The following is a 21,097-nucleotide window of genomic DNA, read 5'->3' on the forward strand; positions in this document are numbered from 1 at the left end:
GATTAAATGAATATGTATTTTATTATTATAGTAAGCATTAAACTTATTTAGTGGATAGTCTGTGGGTCTAATTTTATGATTCAGTGGAAGAATAATGCATTTGGTGACATTGTTAGTGTCTTCCAAATTGAGCTATAAAGTTGTAATATTTTTTGTGCTCAACTCCTTTTGCTGTTATTTAGTATATTCAATATATTGAATATTTTTATTAATTGTCCTATTGGTTTATATTTTTTCTTTGGTTTAGCAATATGCAATTTGAATTGTAAAAAAGTTGTACTTAGTGGTTTAAATTGAAGTAGAACGTGTTTTGAGTAAAGATTTATAGTCCAGTTTTGTGATATTGTACTTGGGGTTTAGTTGAAATCAATTGAATTTATAGATTTTCTGAAAATCTGATTGTAATGTTAATTTTGAAGTATTGAAATTTTAATGGATTATATATATAATATGAGTAGGTAGCATTATAGTTATTTGTGATTAATAATAATAATAATTAGGTTGGCAACCAGATTTCCCAAAAGAGAAAAAATAGGTAGTGGCTTCAATATTTTGTGCATTTTGGTTTGTTAGATTATTCTATTGGTTTAAAATTTGTTTGAGTGAAAAATAAAATAAACATTTATCTGTCATTATGCAGTGGAAGCATGACTTAGTCCAATAAAAGAATTGGCTTTCGTAATGGATAAGAAATTATTATTTTTTCTAATAACAATTGATTTAGCTTATTTGTATTTTTAAGAAATGCCCTTTATATTTGGTACCTAATATATGAAATTTGAATAAAACATTGGTGTTTTAAATTTTATGGTAATGGTAGATTGAAACTATGAATGTTAAAAGTGAATTGGAAGAAAGTAATGATAATATTTTTTTTACAATTAAAAGATTTGTATTATTCAATTAGTGTGTCTATTTCCTATAGTAGTAGAATAAGATAGTTTTTTTTGTTACAAGTAGAATAAGATATGAAAGAATATGCATGTAATTTTGGAAGTAATGATAGAAAATTTGTATTAGATCTTTTTTGTATGTTAATTAAAATCTTTACTGAAAGTATATTTGAATTAGGTGATTGAATAAAGAGTTTAAGAGAAAACAATTTGAAATTTGTTCTATTAAAGTATTTTAGAAGAGAAAAAATAATATAAGAAATTGAAATAAAGTTTTGTATAAATTTAATTTGGTAGTGTGAAGTCTACTATGGAAGACGTTAAATACATTATTAAGAAAAGACTTTAAAAATGTACTTATAAAGTTGTAGAATAATTTAAGTAAAAGTTGTTGAAAGTACTTTTTAGCAATTTGAAAATTTGGAAGTACAAAAGGAGATAAGATATTTTGAGTGTCCCAATAAGATGATAACAGAGTGTAGAACCTAAGTATAAGTGTGTGGTTAAAATTAGTGGTGAGAAATAGGTTTACTGAAAAGGATTTTCTGGAATATGAATGAAGTGACCCATAGCTTCGTTCTGTATGAACCGTTTACAGTATGAAGAGGTGGTATCAAGAGCGGTTTCGGTGTACAGAGGGATTCATAAATTACTTTATTGGATTCCTCGATATTGAAGGAGTTTATCTTTGTGTCAATCTCAATCTCAAAGGTACGTGTCAGGTTAAGGGCCACCTAATTTTGTTGTTGCTGCGAAGGTAACTATGATTAGCTCTGTATATAGATAACCGATGGGTTTTATGTTTTGTTTTAGTGGGTAAAGAGAATCAGAAAGAATTGTTACGAGTCTGTCTGCTTTTAAGTAGGCAAAGTTATTTTTCAATCGGTGCATGGTTGTTCCTTCTTTCTGTTCTAATTACATAACTAACTTTGCTGTCCTTTTCGGTTGGATTTGCACATTGCACTGGACCCATATAGTCTCTATTGGTTTTACTCTTGGTTGAATTAGACGTTTACTAAATTTAATGGATTTTACGTTGTTAATATTTACTGTCACTTTGTATACCTTACACGCACGCCAACTGTTTGTCAAAATGTGTGAGCAGCCATTTAAAGTTAAGCATTCACTTTTAGAGAGCAATCATGAATATGTTTGAAAGTTTATAAATCCCGCCTAATTTTTACTATATAAGTGAAAGTTACGTGTACTCATTTCAAAGGTCTTAGTTCAAATTGTAGTCAGTTATCCAACATAGCTTCATTGAGAGTTCTTTTGAGATGGATAGTGCTGTTTCAATGGGGGTTGTGAACTCATTGTGTCCTCCATCTCAAATTTGGAGAGTTGTTGTTAGAGTTATTCGTCTTTGGGTAGTTTATGCTAAGAATGGTTCTGGACTTCCAAAATCTGTGGACATGGTCTTGATGGATCATTATGTATGTTCATTTCTTTTAATCTTGCTTAACAAGATTCAAATGAAGAATAGAAAATTATGATATATTCATGTTTAATTAGTTACAGATTGATACATGCAATGCAGTTTGATATTTTAAACATGTGGTCTTGTTTTTATATATTTCCAAGTCTAAAGTCCTTGTGCCAAAAGATTGTCATTTGTTACTGTCTTGAACAAGTAATTAATTTTGAGGGTGTTATTTTGAGGATGTGTTGGAAAAAAAATTATCATGTGTTTATGAAGTAATTATTTGAGGGTGTTATATTTGTTGACTTTTAGTTACCTATGTTAGTTACTTACTTAGATGTGAGGATATAAATTAGGTATATGTTAATTGAAGTCTTATTTTTGTATTGTTTTAGGGTGGCAAAATTCAGTGTTCTTTAAGGAAGGAAATGCATGTGAAGTGGGGAGATAAATTTGTGGAAGGAAATGCTTATAAGATTATCTTTGGGCGCCTAATTCCAAACATGGGTGCTTATCGAGCTACTCAGCATCCTTATAAGATGTTGTTGATTGAAAAAACTATGGTTGTGCCATGTGAAATTTCTAAAATCCCTAGGTGGGGTTTATCATTGAACAACTCTGAACAAGTGAAAGCAATTGGTAGTGAATCTGTTCACCTTATTGGTATGATATTTTTATTCTTTGAACTTATAAATCATATTCCTTTTTGGTAATAATAGATTACTTTGTGGATTATTTTTGACAGGAAACAAATTCAATGTTGTTTTTCAGATTTTATGGGGTTACTCACTTCAGTTATTGAAGAGAGGACATGTGTGAAGAATGGAAAAATGTTTAAGATGATGATAGTTGAACTTTCTGATGATAAGTAATATATAAAAGTTTAAGTGTTCTAAGTAATATTCAGTCATAAAATTAGTTATTATTTTGTCTATTTATTGTATATATTTCTGAATCTGTTTGTTTTTCAAAACAGGGGCAAAGTTGAGTGTGTACTATTTGATGACCATGCCAAATTTGTTACTGACCATCTGTCACTACATTCGACTGAAGAGGCTGTCCTGGTTTTTCAGTTTGCAAAAATAAAGAAATTTAGAGGTATTGAAAGAAACATTTTGGCTAAACAGAAGTTATATTGATGGTGTTGTTATTTTTTAGTTACATTTTATGTTTTAAGTCTCAATATAGTTTGTTCCTATAAATCTATGTTTGAGTAGGTAAATGTGTGTTGCAAGCTGTGGTTGGAGCATCTAGGTTAAGCTTCAACCCTCAAATTCCAGAGGTTATGTCATTTTGGAATGGGTATTTACTTCAATTTAGTCTTTTTATTGTTTATACATTTAGTGTTTTAAAATCTTGTGGTACCTGAGTTGTTAGTTACTATATAGTATAATTTTGTGTTTAGGGTTGTATACAATGGCGACTGTGGGCATGATCTATTTGGAACGAATGAAGCTGAGTATGGACTTGTATCAATGCTTGACGATTTCATTAGCAATCATCCTAGGAAAACTTTGTTATCATTGAGTGAAACCAAAGAGGTGAGTGTTTGTACTGCTATGAATTTCTCAGTGTATTTCTTTTCTTATTGTAATAATAATTAATGATGTACAAAGAAGGATGCTTAAGTATTATGGATGATGTATGTTTTTTATTTTGCAGGATGGAAAGTTCATAGTTAGGGCCAAGATAGTTAATATCTTAAAAGAGGATGGTTGGTGGTACTTAGCATGTTTGTGTGATCGGGCTGTGATTATTGAGGATTGCCATTATTATTGTAGTGCATGCTTTATGCGGGTGAACTATGTGTCTCCTAGGTTTGGTTTAGTTTTAAAGTTATATGAGTAATGCCAAATATTTTTTATTTATATTTGATGTTGGTGTTAACTTAATAAAATGTGTATTATATTTTTTTAGGTTCAGGATAATGGTTAAAGTATCTGATGGATGTTATTCAATGGACTTTGTGATTCCTGATTGTGTTGTTGAAAATCTAATTAAAAAATCCTGTAGGGAGGTGCTTAGTCAGATTCAGGTAGAGACTTCAGATTCTGTCAAGTTTATTACTTGTATTTTGTCATAGTAGTATATATCAAAATTGTGTAGGCACAAGTTAATTTTAGGGCCTTAAATTTTAATTAGTGAATTGTGAATGTGTAGGATGGAAACAATGTGGATGTGTCTCCTTGCATTGATAAAGCCTTGGTCGGAAGGGATTTATTGTTTAAGGTTGAAAAGAAGATGGTAAACCTATACCACTATGAAGATGCCTACCATGTGGAGCGTGTGTGTGAAGATGTTGACATTATTGATCTCTTTATGCTAAATGGTGCAATTGAAACTCCTAATTTGGTTAGTTTTATTTGCTGTTTTCGTATATATTTGATAGTATGGTAGTTATTATGGAGAATTTGATAGCGTGTAATAAAATAATTTCAGGCAAAGTTTCCAGGGTCATTTTCGATAATGGATCTTGATGATTGTGATTTTGGTATGGATTTGCTTATGAGTCCTGATGAGTTAGTTCCTGCTGAAGTTTGCAAGGCAAAGAGAGTTTTTAGTTCATACGAATATGGGAGTTGCTCTAAGTCATACAAGAGGAAGTTGGAGGAAGAATTTGATGAGCAAATGAAACACCAACGTGCTAAGGGTGATAACTGCATGTTTGGCTGTGATTAGTGTTCATTAGGTATTGATTAAACAAAGTATCATTTGATCTTCTGATTAAGTTAAAAGTATGGGTATGTCTTTTTGTAAACCATACATGAATGTATTTGATCAAGTAGATATCCTATTGTATTTGTAGTTGTATTTCTAGGATTTCAGGTGTATATGATTGGTGTTATCTTATTTCCAATGATGTAATTTCGATGCCTCTGTATGAAATTACCTCCTTGGTAATTGTAAGATATGTGAACCTGGATTGTTCAAGATTTTAATGAATATTTATGTTTTAACTGTGTGAATTTGTCTTTTCATATGTTTATAGATGGTAAAGACTGTGTATTAGGTGATGGAATGTCATGGTGTTCCTTTAAAGCTGAATCCATATTTATGTGTTATATTTTGGGTAAAATCCAAATATGGAGGTATATATATTTGATTGACAGAAGTTAGTGTTTATGGTAGTTTAAGAAAGACAATGTATTTGTAGTAGACTTTGTCATAAAGTTTCTTCAGTAAGAAACTGGAAAGTGATGAATCAAAAAAAGTAAGCAATAACTTTTTTCTTAGAAAAGAAGGTGTTATTGTATTTGTTAAAAAGTTAACATATATGTTTATAGATATCTTTACTGATATGGTTGTACTTCTGATTTTTCTTTTCGTCTATAAGTCGATATGGTGGCAGATGTGGTAGATGGAAGTTAAAATGAAATAAAGTGAAAAAGGTGAAGGAGAAAAACTTTTGGAGGCTATATAAGTTAGTTGTTGGATTCATATGTTCGATTTGTCTTAGCTTAGAAGGTTGGCATTGTTTTGTTGTTGGCCTAATAGCTGAGGTGTGCATGAGTTGAGAGTAAAATATTCTGTGGTTTTGGTTGAAATCTGGTTGTAAAATTAAGGTTTGTATATCCTGTGGTATGGATTCAGATGATGAAGCTTTCAAACGTGTTAAACGTGGCCGCAGAGGTAATGTTTTCATTTGTTGTGATATATATATATATATATATATATATATTGGGTTATGTTGATATGTGTAAAGTTACAAGTTCTTGATCATATTCATATTGATGCATTATATGAGCAGCACATGAAGATGGTGGGCAACATTGTGAAATTCAGCCCCCAAGTAAGAGAGTTAAAACCAATATCATCTCAAGACCTCGAAAATGTATGCCTAAAGGTTGTGTTAGCAATAAATGGTGGGATCCTAATGTATCTTCAGTTAGCAAATCTTCATTTGAGGATGGATCTTCATCAAATTTTATGATGTTTGGTAGGTACATTCCATTATGTTAATTACTAATAAATTTAATTATGAAGCATTATTTAGTGAAATTACATTAATTATTCATTTCCTTAAATTTATTTAGTAATTCGATTTTTAATTTATTGGATTCATTATAGCATGGGATTTAATAGTAAACCACGTAAATGAGTAGTTTATTGTTTGAGTAATTTACCATAATTAGTTATTTGAAAGTCTATGTATAATGCGTTTGTAGGTCCTTATTATATTTTTTTTGGTGTTTGTAAATTTGAAGTGAGTTTGTTTGTTGATTATGAGATTTTTAAGAAACTTAGTATAACTTTTATTTGATTTTATGTATTGTAGATTCAATGGAATCAGATAGTAGTAAGTCTACTGATGATGATGATGATGACGATGTAATTTTTGAATCAAATAATGAGGTGTCTTATAAGATAACTTCCACCGAGTTTGAAGGTATGGAAGACAATATTTAGAATTAAAGTTAGTTTAAGTTATTAAAAATACATAGTGACTTTTTATAATTGTTTAACATATAGATTATGATGATATTGGAGACATGAAATATACTTGCCAATATTGTGGTGCCTTGCATTGGTTTGCTGAAAAAGTTGGAAAGAGTAAGGAGAAGAATCCCACAAAGTTTAAAAGGTGTTGTCTAAAAGGAAAGGTGCTCCTAGCATATCTACAAAAACCACCAGCTTTATTATGGGATTTAATAATGGGTCATGATGTTCGAAGTCGTCATTTTATAGAAAATATTAGGTCCTATAATAGTCTATTTGCTTTCACTTCTTTTGGTGGTAAGATAGAAACAGGTATAAATGACGGAGGTGGGCCACCCCAATTTGTTATTAGTGGGCAAAACTATCATCGAATTGGTAGTTTGTTACCAAAGGATGGAGAAAGTCCTAAATTTGCGCAATTGTACATATATGATACACAAAATGAGATTGAAAACAGGAGTCAACACTTTAGGTAAATCTCAATACTAAGTTTTTTGTATTTAAATATTTTTACGTATAATAAGGACAATGAAAGTTTTAACCAATGTTATCGTCTAATTTGTAGAAGCATGGATGGGAAAACTAATCTAATGCAATCTTTGGTAGAAGATTTACTCTCAATGATTGATAAGTCTAATGTGTTGGCCAAAACATTTCGGATGGCTCGAGACTTCATTGGTGAGAATCCAAGTTGTAATATTTCTTTGAGGTTGTTTCGTCACAGGCCAAAAGATCCTAGGGTTTATAATTTGCCAACAGTGGATGAGGTTGCTGCTCTTATTGTGGGAGATTTTGATACAACTGATTGTGGTCGTGATATTGTGATTAAGGGAACTGATGGAAATTTGCAGCGGATTCATGAGACACACACATCTTTCTTACCATTACAATATCCGTTGATATTTCCTTATGGAGAAGATGGTTATAAAGAAGATATCATGTTTCGTGAGGATGGAGATAGGCGCATTTTTAAAAAAAGAGTTCGTGTATCATAGCGTGAGTTTGTTGCCTTTAGGATCCATGAGCGAGTTCATGATGTAAGATCAAGATTTGGTCATGTGGTACAACTCTATGTTTTGATGATAACAAGTATTTATTTGTGGATGAACAACTATGATACTCTAATGTTTGTCTTGAGTGTTTTGACAAACAGGTTCTGATTCTGACACCAGAAGATATATTCGTCAGAAGTTCTGAAGATCAGAGGATCAGAGGATCAGAGGATCAGAAGATCAGAGGATCAGAAGATCTGAAGATCAGAGGATCTGAAGATCAGAGGATCTGAAGATCAGAGGATCTGAGGATCAGAGGATCTGAGGATCAGAAGATCAGAGGATCAGAAGATCTGAGGATCAGAAGATCTGAAGACCAGAAGCTCTGAGGGACCAGAGGCTCTGAAGGTTCAGAAGCTCTGAAGGTCCAGAAGCAGAAGTTACGAAGGTCAGAGGATCCAAGCATCCCTCTGACTCTGATCACCAAGCTTCACAAGTTCCAACACGAAGCATAACTCTGATCAGAAGTCAATGGTTAAAGGCAAATGTCTCTATCGAGAAGTACAAGAGCAGTGTACTATTCTGAAAAGCCTACCTACCAAGGTTCAGCCACAGCAGGTTCTGGAAGTTCCAGAAATGCCCTCCAACGGTCATATTCTCTCAACAGAAATATCCTTTGCACCTTGGACTATAAAAGGCTGAAGAAAAGAAGAAAGACTAAGAGTGAGAAAAAAACAAAGAGCTGCAATACAAGAAAAGATTCAAGCCTCTACTTTCTTCATCTGTTCTTATTTAGTTTACACTCAGCTTATTTAGAAGCAAACCTTTGTAAACACCAACCTCAAACAGTTGTTTGATTTTCCTTAAGGGACCGGGTAGGTCAGTATCCTTAAGAAGACTAAGAGAGTGAATCTTAGTGGTGATTTCTTTAGGAGATCAAGGTTGATCGGATCCTAGAGAAGACTAAGAGAGTGAATCTTAGTGATAGCTAAGTCAGTGTATTGTTAGTCACTTGTAGGTTTCAAGTGCAGTTGTAACAATTATCTGATTAGTGGATTGCCTTCATTCTAAGAAGGAAGAAATCACCTTAACGGGTGGACTGGATTAGCTTGAGGGATTTATCAAGTGAACCAGGATAAAATACTTGTGTGCTTCTCTCTTCTCTCTATCTTTATCCGCTGCACCATCTATCTTAGAGAAACCGAAAATATTTACTTTAAATCTTAAGGGGAAAGTTTTTATATTATAAACGCTATTCAACCCCCCCCCCCTTCTAGTCGTTTTTCACACCTTCAATTGGTATCAGAGCGCAAGTTCTGATTACCACACTTAACAGTGTTCAGTAGATCCGGGCCAGTGTGAAAAACTCATGGATTCCACCACTACTACAAGCAAATATCAATACAGTGCAAGACCACCTATCTTTGATGGTCAGAGATTTGATTTCTGGAAAGACAGAATCAAAAGCTTCTTTCTTGGCTTTGATCCTGATCTTTGGGATTTTGTTGTTGATGGCTACACCCCTCCTGTTGATGAACATGGTGTAAAGATCCCAAGGGAGAAGATGAGTGAAGATCAAAAGAAGGAGTTCAGAGATCATCACCGATCAAGAGCTATTCTGCAAAGTGCCATTTCATATGAAGAATATGTGAAAATTACTGATCGTGATTCCGCTAAGTGTATCCTTGATTCCTTAAAGATGACACATGAAGGAAACAAAAAGGTGAAAGAGACAAAGGCACTGTCTTTGATCCAGAAATATGAATCCTTCCAAATGGAACCTGACGAATCCATTGAGGATATGTTTTCCAGATTCCAGTTGATTATTGCTGGAATAAGACCCCTCAGCAATAGCTACACCACTGTGGATCATGTCATGAGGATCCTTAGAGGTCTTCCGGAAAGCTGGATGCCTTTGATAACTTCCTTGGAGCTAACTAGAGATGTTGAGCAGATGAGTTTGGAAGAACTCATCAGCATACTGAAATGCCATGAGCTGAAGCGCTCTGAGAAGGCTAAATCTGAGAAGTCAAAAGCTCTCCAAGCTGAAGCAGAAGAATCTGAAGAAGCATCAGAAGATTCTGATGAAGATGAGCTGACTCTGATATCCAGAAAGCTCAACTGCATCTGGAAGCACAGGCAGAGCAAATACAAAGGTTCATCAAAGGACGAAAAGTCAAAGTAGCATTTCAAACCAAAGAAAAGTCTGATGGTGACTTTTGATGAATCAGAATCAGAGGATGTTGACTCTGATGGTGAAGTCCAAGGACTCATGGCTATTGTCAAAGACAAAGGAGCAGAGTCAAAGGAAGCTGTTGACTCTGACTCAGAATCAGAAGGAGATCCAGACTCTGACGATGAAAATGAGGTATTTGATTCTTTCTCAACTTCTGAACTTAAAGATGCTTTGTCTGAAATTATGGATAAATATAACTCTCTCTTGACTAAGCATAAAAGGTTGAAAAAGAATTTCTCTGCTGCCTCTGAAACTTCTGTTGAACATGAGAAAATTATTTCTGATTTGAAAAATGATAATCATGCTTTGATCAATTCTAACTCTGTGCTTAAGAACCAGATTGCTAAGTTAGAAGAAATTGTTGCTTGTGATGCCTCTGATTGTAGAAATGAGTCTAAGTATGAAAAGTCTTTTCAAAGATTCCTAGCTAAAAGCGTAGACAGAAGCTTAATGGCTTCAATGATCTATGGCGTAAGCAGAAATGGAATATATGACATTGGTCATTCTAAACCTTCTGAAGTTGCTTCATCATCTCTTAAGAAAGGAACTTTCTCTATGTCAAAATATCATGCTCAAATTCCTTTCCATTATCCTGCTGAAAGACCCAAAGTTGTCAGAACTTCTGGGCTAACTAACAAGAAAGGACCCAAAAAGTGGGTACCTAGGGATAAGATTATATATGTTGCAGATATCTTCAATAGGTCCATCGAAACTCCAACCATGGAACCTGGACAGTGGATGCAAGCAACACATGACGGGAGAAAGACATATGTCCCAAGATCCAAAACTTGAACCTGAAGGTGAAGTTAATCTTGGAGGCATCAGTAGAGTAAGATTTGGTCAAGTCAAAGCTAGCTGAAAAAGCTTGTAGAGATGAGCATGACTGTTTCAGATAGAAACAAAGACTCAGAACTTGTCAAACCAGAAGCAACAACATCAGAAGATGCTACTACAACTTCTGACTTGCGTCATCAGAAGAAGAGTAGGTTCATAGCTTCTCATTCTGAAGCATCTGAAGATGGAATTTTTTCCAGAATGGAGATGTCACCAGAACCTCTGGACTTTGACACTTCTGCTCTCATAAGAAGATATACTAATCAGCAGCCAAGTATCCCATGGTATTACTTCTGAGGGGGAGTATTTCGTCTTTTGCTCTTACTATTTTTTTTTCCACCTTCATTCTTTTTGCTTATGACAAAAAGGGGGAGAACTTATAGTATCTTGACAACTCCTATTTTATTTAGCTCAGAATCTAGATATTACTAACATTGATATTAAGTATTAGATTCAGGGGGAGCTTAGCTCAGAATCAAGCACGAGTCTTGGATTCAAAAGGAGCAAGATAAACTATACACATCAGGATAAGTTTTAACTCTGATACCTTATACTCTGAGTGTATTCAGTTTATTTGTTTAGAGTTGTTCATCAAAATACATGGTTTTGTCATCATCAAAAAGGGGGAGATTGTAAGATCAAGATTTGGTCATGTGGTACAACTCTATGTTTTGATGATAACAAGTATTTATTTGTGGATGAACAACTATGATACTCTAATGTTTGTCTTGAGTGTTTTGACAAACAGGTTCTGATTCTGACACCAGAAGATATATTCGTCAGAAGTTCTGAAGATCAGAGGATCTGAGGATCAGAGGATCAGAGGATCAGAAGATCTGAGGATCAGAAGATCTGAAGATCAGAGGATCTGAAGATCAGAGGATCTGAAGATCAGAGGATCTGAGGATCAGAGGATCAGAAGATCAGAGGATCAGAAGATCTGAGGATCAGAAGATCTGAAGACCAGAAGCTCTGAGGGACTAGAGGCTCTGAAGGTTCAGAAGCTCTGAAGGTCCAGAAGCAGAAGTTACGAAGGTCAGAGGATCCAAGCATCCCTCTGACTCTGATCACCAAGCTTCACAAGTTCCAACACGAAGCATAACTCTGATCAGAAGTCAATGGTTAAAGGCAAATGTCTCTATCGAGAAGTACAAGAGCAGTGTACTATTCTGAAAAGCCTACCTACCAAGGTTCAGCCACAGCAGGTTCTGGAAGTTCCAGAAATGACCTCCAACGGTCATATTCTCTCAACAGAAATATCCTTTGCACCTTGGACTATAAAAGGCTGAAGAAAAGAAGAAAGACTAAGAGTGAGAAAAAAACAAAGAGCTGCAATACAAGAAAAGATTCAAGCCTCTACTTTCTTCATCTGTTCTTATTTAGTTTACACTCAGCTTATTTAGAAGCAAACCTTTGTAAACACCAACCTCAAACAGTTGTTTGATTTTCCTTAAGGGACCGGGTAGGTCAGTATCCTTAAGAAGACTAAGAGAGTGAATCTTAGTGGTGATTTCTTTAGGAGATCAAGGTTGATCGGATCCTAGAGAAGACTAAGAGAGTGAATCTTAGTGATAGCTAAGTCAGTGTATTGTTAGTCACTTGTAGGTTTCAAGTGCAGTTGTAACAATTATCTGATTAGTGGATTGCCTTCATTCTAAGAAGGAAGAAATCACCTTAACGGGTGGACTGGATTAGCTTGAGGGATTTATCAAGTGAACCAGGATAAAATACTTGTGTGCTTCTCTCTTCTCTCTATCTTTATCCGCTGCACCATCTATCTTAGAGAAACCGAAAAGATTTACTTTAAATCTTAAGGGGAAAGTTTTTATATTATAAACGCTATTCAACCCCCCCCCCTTCTAGTCGTTTTTCACACCTTCACATGAGGGAACTACTATTCTTCATTCTAGAAGATTGTTTCAGCAATTTATTGTAGATTGCTACTCTATGGTTGAGGCACAAAGGCTATCATATGTCAAAGGTAATCAAAAGACAATTCGTAGAGATTTCTTGGCCGGATTAGAAGAAGCAGTTGATAAGGGTGATCTTGATCCATCACATATTGGTACAAGAATTGTTTTACCATCATCATTTACAGGTGGAAGAAGGTATATGTTTAACAATTGTCAGGATGCAATGGCTATATGCAAATTCTATGGTTATCCAGATCTGTTCATAACTGTTACATGCAATCCCAAATGGCCTGAAATACAACGATATGTATCTCAAAAAGGATTGAATGCATATGATCGGCCTGATATAACATGTAGAGTTTTTCATGCTAAGCTTCAACGGTTAATGGTTGGCTTGAAGAAAGGAGAATATTTTGGAAAAGTTAGTGCTGGTATGTTTTTCCTAATGTGGTATTTGTTCAATATATTAGTATTGTATTAAATAAGGCAATAATTTGTTGTTATGTATTGATTGATGTGATATATTAGGTATGTATACCATAGAGTTTCAGAAGAGGGGATTACCTCATGCACATATATTGCTTTGGTTAGCTCCAAGCTCGAAGTTGAATAGACCTGAATTGATAGATTCTTTTATTTCTGCTGAGCTACCTGATCCTATTGCATGTCCGAAGCTATTTGATGTTGTTTCAACATATATGGTTCATGGGCCGTGCGGTGGTGGTCGAAAAAATTCTCCATGTATGGTAAATGGTCGTTGTTCCAAATTTTTTCCAAAGAAATATGTTGAGAAGACTTCATTTGATATCGATGGGTATCCCATTTATCGAAGAAGGAACACTGGTGTTTCTGTTGAGAGACGAGGCGTTCAATTGGACAATGGCTATGTGGTGCCTTATAATGCAAAATTATTGATGAAATATCAAGCACACATTAACATTGAGTATTGCAACAAGTCCAATTGCATCAAATACTTATTCAAGTATATCAACAAGGGTGTTGATCGAGTAACTGTCTCCATGACAAATAAAGCTGATCTAGGTGAAAAAGAGGTAAACATTGATGAGATTCAGCAATATTATGATTGTCGTTATTTGTCACCGTGTGAATCTGCTTGGAGGTCATTATCTTTTGAGATTCATCACCATTGGCCTCCTGTAGAAAGATTATCATTCCATTTGCCAAAACAACAAGTTGTTTTGTTTAGTGATAAAGAACCTCTTGATTCAGTTGTGAGGCGAAAGAAAAAAGAAGAAACAATGTTTACTGCTTGGATGACTGCCAATAACAAATTTCCACAAGGCAGACACTTGACTTATGCTCAATACCCTCAATTTTTTGTGTATGATCGTAGGCATAAGGAGTGGAGACCAAGAAAAAGAGGTTTCTCTATTGAGAGGATGAACTTTATACCAATTGGTTGTGGTGAGGTGTATTATCTACGATTACTATTGAATTTACAGGTTGGATGTACAAATTACAATGATTTGCGAACTGTAGATGGCATTGTGTATCTATCATTTCAAGAAGCATGCTCAGCATTGCAATTACTAGAAAATGACAAAGAATTCATTGATGGTATAATTGATTGTTCGGAATTGTCATCCGGAAGATCAGGAAGGTACCTTTTTGTAACATTACTATTGTCAAATTCAATTGTAAATCCTAGACAAGTATTTGAGGAGACATGGCGACTTTTAGCTGATGGAATTTTATATCAAAGGAGAAAAGTTCTATGCAATCCAGGTACGGTATTTATAAATATATATATATATATATATATATAACTTTACATTAAAAAAGTATGAATATGCTAATTTGTATTCTTTGTTATGTTGTTAGATTTGCGAATGGATGATGCTATCTTAAGAACTTTATGTTTAGTAGAATTGGAAAAATTGTTAGTGAGCAACGGAAAAAGCTTGAAGGATATTCCTACAATGCCGTTTCCAATTTCAAATGAAGTTCCACATTATGATAATATTCTACTATATAATGAGTTGAGATATGATGTGGGTGATATGGTTAAGAAGCATGATGACCATGTTTCTAGGTTGAATAAGGAGCAAAGAATTGTATATGAAAAGGTTGTTGATGCAGTGAATGAATCATCTGGCGGATTTTTCTTTGTGTATGGATCAGGGGGTACTGGGAAGACATTTTTGTGGAAAACTTTGTCATATAAATTTCGTGGAGAGCGGAAAGTTGTTTTGAATGTTGCGTCAAGTGGTATAGCATCTCTATTACTTCCTGGGGGTCGAACTGCCCATTCTTTATTTGGTATTCCACTTGTGTTAAATGAGGATACCATTTGCAATATCAAACAAGGGAGTAATAAAGCAGAACTTTTGAAACACACAAGTCTTATTATTTGGGATGAGGCGCCAATGGTAAACAGATGGGCATTTGAGGGATTGGATAGAACTTTGCGTGATATCATGTTAGTGAGTAATCCTGGGTGTATTGACAAACCTTTTGGTGGAAAAGTTATTATTCTTGGTGGTGATTTCAGACAAACTTTACCAATAATTCCTAAAGCAAGTCGTGAAGAAATTGTTATGGCAACAATAAACTCTTCAAGATTATGGAAGTTTTGCAAAGTTTTGAGGTTAGTAGAAAACATGCGAGTGAATAATGCAGATTCTAAAGATGATATAGAACGCCGAACAAGTTTTAGTAAGTGGATACTTGATGTTGGAGATGGTAATTTGGGTGATTACAATGATGGTGAATGTGATATTCAAATTCCTAAGGATTTGTTGGTGGAATCTAGAGGGGATGGTGTTTCAAGTATAGTTCATTCAACATATCCAGATCTTGAGTCAAATTTTTTCAAGAAAATTACTTTCTTGATAAGGCCATTCTTGCTCCAACTTTGGATATTGTAGATACTATTAACCAATATGTGCTATCCCGATCACCTGGTAAAGAGAAAGTATATCTTAGTTCAGATAGTGTTGTCAAAGTTGATGAAGATTTAGGTATTGAAGCAAATTGGATTACAATTGAGTTCTTAAACAGTATCAAAGGTTCTGGCCTCCCTGATCACAAGTTGTGTCTTAAAGTTGGAGTTCCTATAATGTTAATGAGGAACATTGATGTGGCTCGTGGTTTGTGCAATGGAACTAGACTTATTGTTGACAAACTGCGTCCTAATTTAATCTATGGAAAAGTTATGAATGGAACTAATGCTGGGGAGATGGCTTATATTCCTCGAATGAGTATTACCCCTTCTGATAGTGGCTTACATGTAAAGATTCAACGACGGCAATTTCCTGTTTGTGTTTGTTTTGCAATGACAATAAACAAGAGTCAAGGACAAACTTTGGGTAGAGTTGGTGTTTTTCTACCAAGACCTGTTTTCTCACATGGTCAACTCTATGTTGCTGTCTCCCGTGTGAAATGCAGAGAGGGATTGAAGATTTATGTTGAAGGAACGGATTCTTTGTTGGTAAATGAAACAAAGAATGTTGTTTACAAAGAAGTGTTTAAAAATTTAGGATAAATAGTTGAAATAAAACCAAGTTATGTAAGTGGATATTGGGTTTTGAATACATTAACCAGTGGGATTGAATGATTTGCGGATATTTATTGTTAGAGGGTATTAAATTTCATGAATATTTCATAGGTGATGAAGCAATGTTTGGTATAAAATCAAATATACTTGAAGGCAATACGTGGGAAAGAAAAGAATGTTAAACTTTTGATAGTCTTTTAAATTGAGTAATAATAAAATAATGTATGATTCATACAAAAGAGTAAATTATTTACTTCAGTGCTTACCTGAAGTCTATGTGGTGAAAATTGTTGTAGTCAATAGAATGTGATGAATAGGGAATGGGAACTGTCTACATGTGTAAGCAATATCAATTTTTGTTTTTTTTATAAGCAAAAATATATAAATAAAAAGTACTAGGTGTACTTCGAACCAAATTACAAAGAGATGTTAAAAAGAGAACAATTGATGGTACTAGCTAACCCATCTCAAGATAATCTACCTAACTACAAAATATCACTAGACTAACAAGTTGTACAATAGCTTTAGTTCATCAGGCAAAAAACGAAAACAAACTGCAATAGCACAGCCTAAGTAACGAAAATAGCAGGAGAAATAGGCTCCATATGTTGCAATATCAATATATGTGACATGTGAAGTTAGTTCTAAGTTTTATGTTGGCTTATGTGTATATTAATTGCTATATACTTGATGTTAGTATGATTGTAGGAATATAAAGTAGTGACATAATTTTGTAGACGCATAAAAACTTCATTGGCGGAATTTAAGATGCAGGATTCAAAGATAGAGTTCTTAAAAATAAAGTACTTGTACTGATAAATAACAGTTATCCAGTCACCATTTGAAATTAACCTAATGAAACCCATATATATTGCAGTTGTTTGGGAACAAAATAATAAGAGCAAACTTGATTTGCGGATTTCTAAGTTGAACCCAGTAATCTTTTGCCACTTGAACCTTATAGTTGTCCACCCACTGGTTCTCTCAGATGAAAAGTTAGTTCTGCTGCTGATCATGTTCTCTCTTCGAAAGCCTACATCAATGGGAAGGAATAAGTATTCATTTTTGATAGATAGGAGTATCTATTTATATACTTATTCGTTGAGCAATATGTTCTACGAATCGAACAGCTAAAGCAATGAAAAGAAAGAAAAGAAAAGGTGAAGAGGATTAGAAGCTGCAAATAAACACAATTGGTTGATCTAACCATGTATTTCTTATAATTTAAGCATATTTTATTATATAAAAAACAAATTTAAATATTTGGAAAGAAGGAATAGTATAAAGATATTCAGGTATGTGATTTATACAATTATGGAGTGAAGATTAAACCAAAGTTATTTCAAAATTATTTTTTAAGCAAAAATGAAAAGACTTGCTGAGGATCATAGCCTATTTTGTTTGCAAACAGTATTAAACAAAGATATTATAAGCACATGAAGGAAATAAAATGAAATCAAGTTACCAGTGGTCAACTTGGACACAATAAGTGTTTTCTTCATTCCTCTTCCACATGATGAAGTGATGTTCTCCTCCCACTAAGCATGTGTTATCAAATTCTTGATTATGAAATTCCTGCCACCCTTGATCAAATGTTCCTTTTGTTGGGAACATATCATGCCAAGTAATCCCCCATTTTGTCCAGGTTCCATCTGGAAGTATAACCTCAATTTCTGTAGGCTTGTGTGCAAACAACTCCTTAGTTATTTTTGTAGGAATGCCCTAAAAACACAAATATGTTAATTGGGAGTATATTAGTATTATTAGTTTAGGAAACAAAATAAATAAACTATCAAATAGTGAAAAAAACTCACAACATTTGATGTTCCCCTGATTTCTTCTTCAGACAGGACTCTATCCCACATTAATCCTCCATGCTTGCCTGAGATAATTATCTCATTCCAAAAAAACACATGATCATAGTCAACATAGAATTCAGGCATGTTACTGTGTCTTCCATTTGGAGGGTTTTGGAAAAGCATTTGATTGTGATTCAATGAAGGAGGATAACTGACTTCCTTTTCATCCTTATGAAAAACTCTACTATTAAAATTCCCATGTCCAAAATAGCTAAATTTAACTAAACCTGTTTCTTGAACATGATATACATTTCTTAATACTGATATTGCTTGCCCAAACCACATTGTGTTCCTATATGCATGCACATCAACTTGGATTTGGTTTCCAGCTGGATCTTTCAGGACAGCACCATTTTGCAATTCATGTCCATGTTTGGTTGCAAACCAACGTGGTATGACCATGTTTTGCTAAATTATTGCATGAGAAAAAAGAAAGTCAACAACTTGAACATAGTACACCTAAAGAAACCAGGTATAAGGTATAGAAATATAATAAATAGAATGAAAGTTGTATATAATTACCCGATATGGATATATTTGCCTCACAAAAATTCTGTGATTTTTGTGCTGATTTCGTAAGCGTAGTGGATACATATCTAAAAATATATAGAACAAATAAGTGTAAGTGCAAAACTGTTAGAATATGTCATTAGTATTTTAGAGTAGAATCTTCAAATGATGTGAGTCCAAGTAAGATGATATAGTATTTAAACATGTACTGAAAAAATATAAGACAAATGCAGACCCAAAGCTTATGTAAGATTGCTTAGTTTGTTAAGGTTAAAAAAATTTGGGATTTTCTGCTATTAGCAATGTAATGTCATTTGATATTTTCCTTGGTAAACAGGTCTTAATAAGGACAAAATTTTAGAATATTTGCATCACCAATAAAGGGTACTATCTGCCAACAAAGTTTATTGAATTTTACCTCAAATAATAGAACATGGTTCCAGAAGAAAACACCAAGTTAGGATAAATTTACCCTATTTGTAGAAACAATAATATTAAACTGTAAAAGTGCATGTGGCTGGGCCATGGCATATAATCGATTTTCGAGGTTTCCAGAGAAAGGTTATACTCTGAGGTAATGTGATACGTAGAAAACGACATGCAGGGTATCAAAATTGGTAAGTATGACGGTGATGTAGTCCTTTTGTTTAACGCTGGTAATTTATGCACTAAATTAAGGAAAAAATTAGTTAGCTGTGACTCTTTCATCAAGAGGACTACTTGAAAACCTACAAATTGGGTTCATTTTAATTGGGATTTCAAATCCGAAGTTAGAAAAACATTTGAATGCAAGAATTGAAGATCAAAAACAGAATGTAGCAGGCGAGTCTTTTGATGAATTTACATGAAAGGAATGGATAACATACCTTTAAGGTTGGTGAAAGACGTGCTCTGGATGTGGCGGCTCCCTAATTCTTTGCCGTGTTCAGATTAGGAGTAATCTCTAGGGTTCCTTTGTTAAACTGCACCCTGATGTAGGCGAGCAGGATGTAGGCCCAGTAAGTTGGGCCACGATTTTTGGTAGTTTTTGATAAATGATTTCATGCTATTTTTTTTGAACCTCTGTGTCATTTTTTTGGTACATTTATTTTTTTGTTCTATATGTTATATATGATATTTTTTGAAATGATGTTATATATGATATTTAACCTTCTTTATTTTGAAAGCCAAATAATTTAACCAAAAAAAAAACCAAAGAATAATATATGATATTTAGCTGTTTTAGCTGTAGTAAATAACCTTTTGTAATAATGAAATTTTAGCGAATTATATAAATGTTCATGCTGTTTTAATGCAATAAAAGAATTAATTGTTGAAATCTATTTGTTTGGAATAATATCTATCTAATAAGGTGTTCAATTTTTTTAATTTTTTAACGTAAAATTTGGTTGTCAATTATATTTTTTTGTTATTTAGTATTATTTTACAACAATTTAAGTATTTACTTAATTACAAAATTGAAGGCTAAAAAGTATTTTTGACCCCTGATGTTTCAAGTTTGTGCAAATTCTGCCCCTATCTATTTTTGTCGATGTTTCTACCCCTCATGTTTTCAAACAGTGCACCGTCTACCCCTCACGGAGGGAGGGGTAGACGGTGCACTGTTTGAAAACATGAGGGGTAGACGGTGCACTGTTTGAAAACATGAGGGGTAGAAACATCGATAAAAATAGAGTAGGGGCAGAATTTGCACAAACTTGAAACATCAGGGGCCAAAAGTGTTTTTTAGCCAAAATTGAATTGTAACATTAACAAATATATTTTTCTTTTGATTAAATTGAATGTCAAATTTATTATTATAAAATTGGTTATTGGTATCAAATTGTTTGTAGTAAACATTCATATATATATTACACCCTTTTCAAAACTAATCACTTAGTACTTGGGTGAGATGTAAATTAAATTAAATATGGGACAATTAGTCATTGACACTTGTATTTAATAAAAATAAAATGACTAGAATTATTATAATTTAAATAACTATCTCTAAACTTTTTTCTTGGAATAGAACTATATCTAAACTTAGGGAGATAAAAAAGAGAAAAAAAGAAAATGCACCGACGATGTAAAGTTTTGTTATACCGTCAAACAATCAGATTTCAAGGATGTGTCACGCGAATTAATGAAATTAAATAAAGATAGATATTTTCTCACATCATTATTAATATGATTGATTGATGGTGAAAAAAAAACTGATCATCGTCAGTGCATATAAATTAAACTCTTAAAAAATTAACATATTACAAGCTGTTCTTTAGATAACTTTTTTTTAGTTTGATTATATTTTGTTTTTCTATTAAATTAAGTTAGGATATTTATCAATTGTGTTATTAATGTGTAGTATATTTGATTGATAAAACATTAATTATATTTTATTAAATATATTAGATTAGTAAATTATAAATGTTTTAATTTTATAAAATTAGTGACCGTGCATCGCACGGGTAACTACCTAGTGTTTCACAATTAAGTGAATACTAAGTTGA

At 33.4% G+C, this 21,097-nt stretch overlaps 3 protein-coding genes across 3 annotated transcripts; 2 read left to right on the forward strand and 1 right to left on the reverse strand.

The window, feature by feature from the left end:
• Positions 1 to 12,738: 12,738 nt before the first annotated feature.
• Positions 12,739 to 15,667, forward strand: LOC130719869 (uncharacterized). The gene is made up of 3 exons (XM_057570467.1): positions 12,739 to 13,156; positions 13,254 to 14,471; positions 14,568 to 15,667. The coding sequence occupies exons 1-3, from the start codon at positions 12,760 to 12,762 to the stop codon at positions 15,611 to 15,613; spliced, it is 2,661 nt and encodes an 886-aa protein (XP_057426450.1). The 5' UTR covers positions 12,739 to 12,759; the 3' UTR covers positions 15,614 to 15,667.
• Positions 15,668 to 15,804: 137 nt separating this feature from the next.
• On the forward strand, positions 15,805 to 16,230 carry LOC130719870 (uncharacterized). Its single transcript, XM_057570468.1, has one exon. It carries the CDS (start codon positions 15,805 to 15,807, stop codon positions 16,228 to 16,230), a length of 426 nt encoding a protein of 141 aa, XP_057426451.1.
• Positions 16,231 to 17,129: 899 nt separating this feature from the next.
• LOC130716988 (uncharacterized) lies at positions 17,130 to 18,158 on the reverse strand. The gene is made up of 3 exons (XM_057567060.1): positions 18,057 to 18,158; positions 17,708 to 17,964; positions 17,130 to 17,275 (listed from the first exon to the last, which is right to left on the reverse strand). Exons 1-3 carry the CDS (start codon positions 18,105 to 18,107, stop codon positions 17,239 to 17,241), a joined length of 345 nt encoding a protein of 114 aa, XP_057423043.1. The 5' UTR covers positions 18,108 to 18,158; the 3' UTR covers positions 17,130 to 17,238.
• Positions 18,159 to 21,097: the final 2,939 nt, after the last annotated feature.

This window comes from Lotus japonicus, chromosome 5 (assembly GCF_012489685.1).
Source record: "Lotus japonicus ecotype B-129 chromosome 5, LjGifu_v1.2".
Taxonomy (NCBI): Eukaryota; Viridiplantae; Streptophyta; class Magnoliopsida; order Fabales; family Fabaceae; genus Lotus; species Lotus japonicus.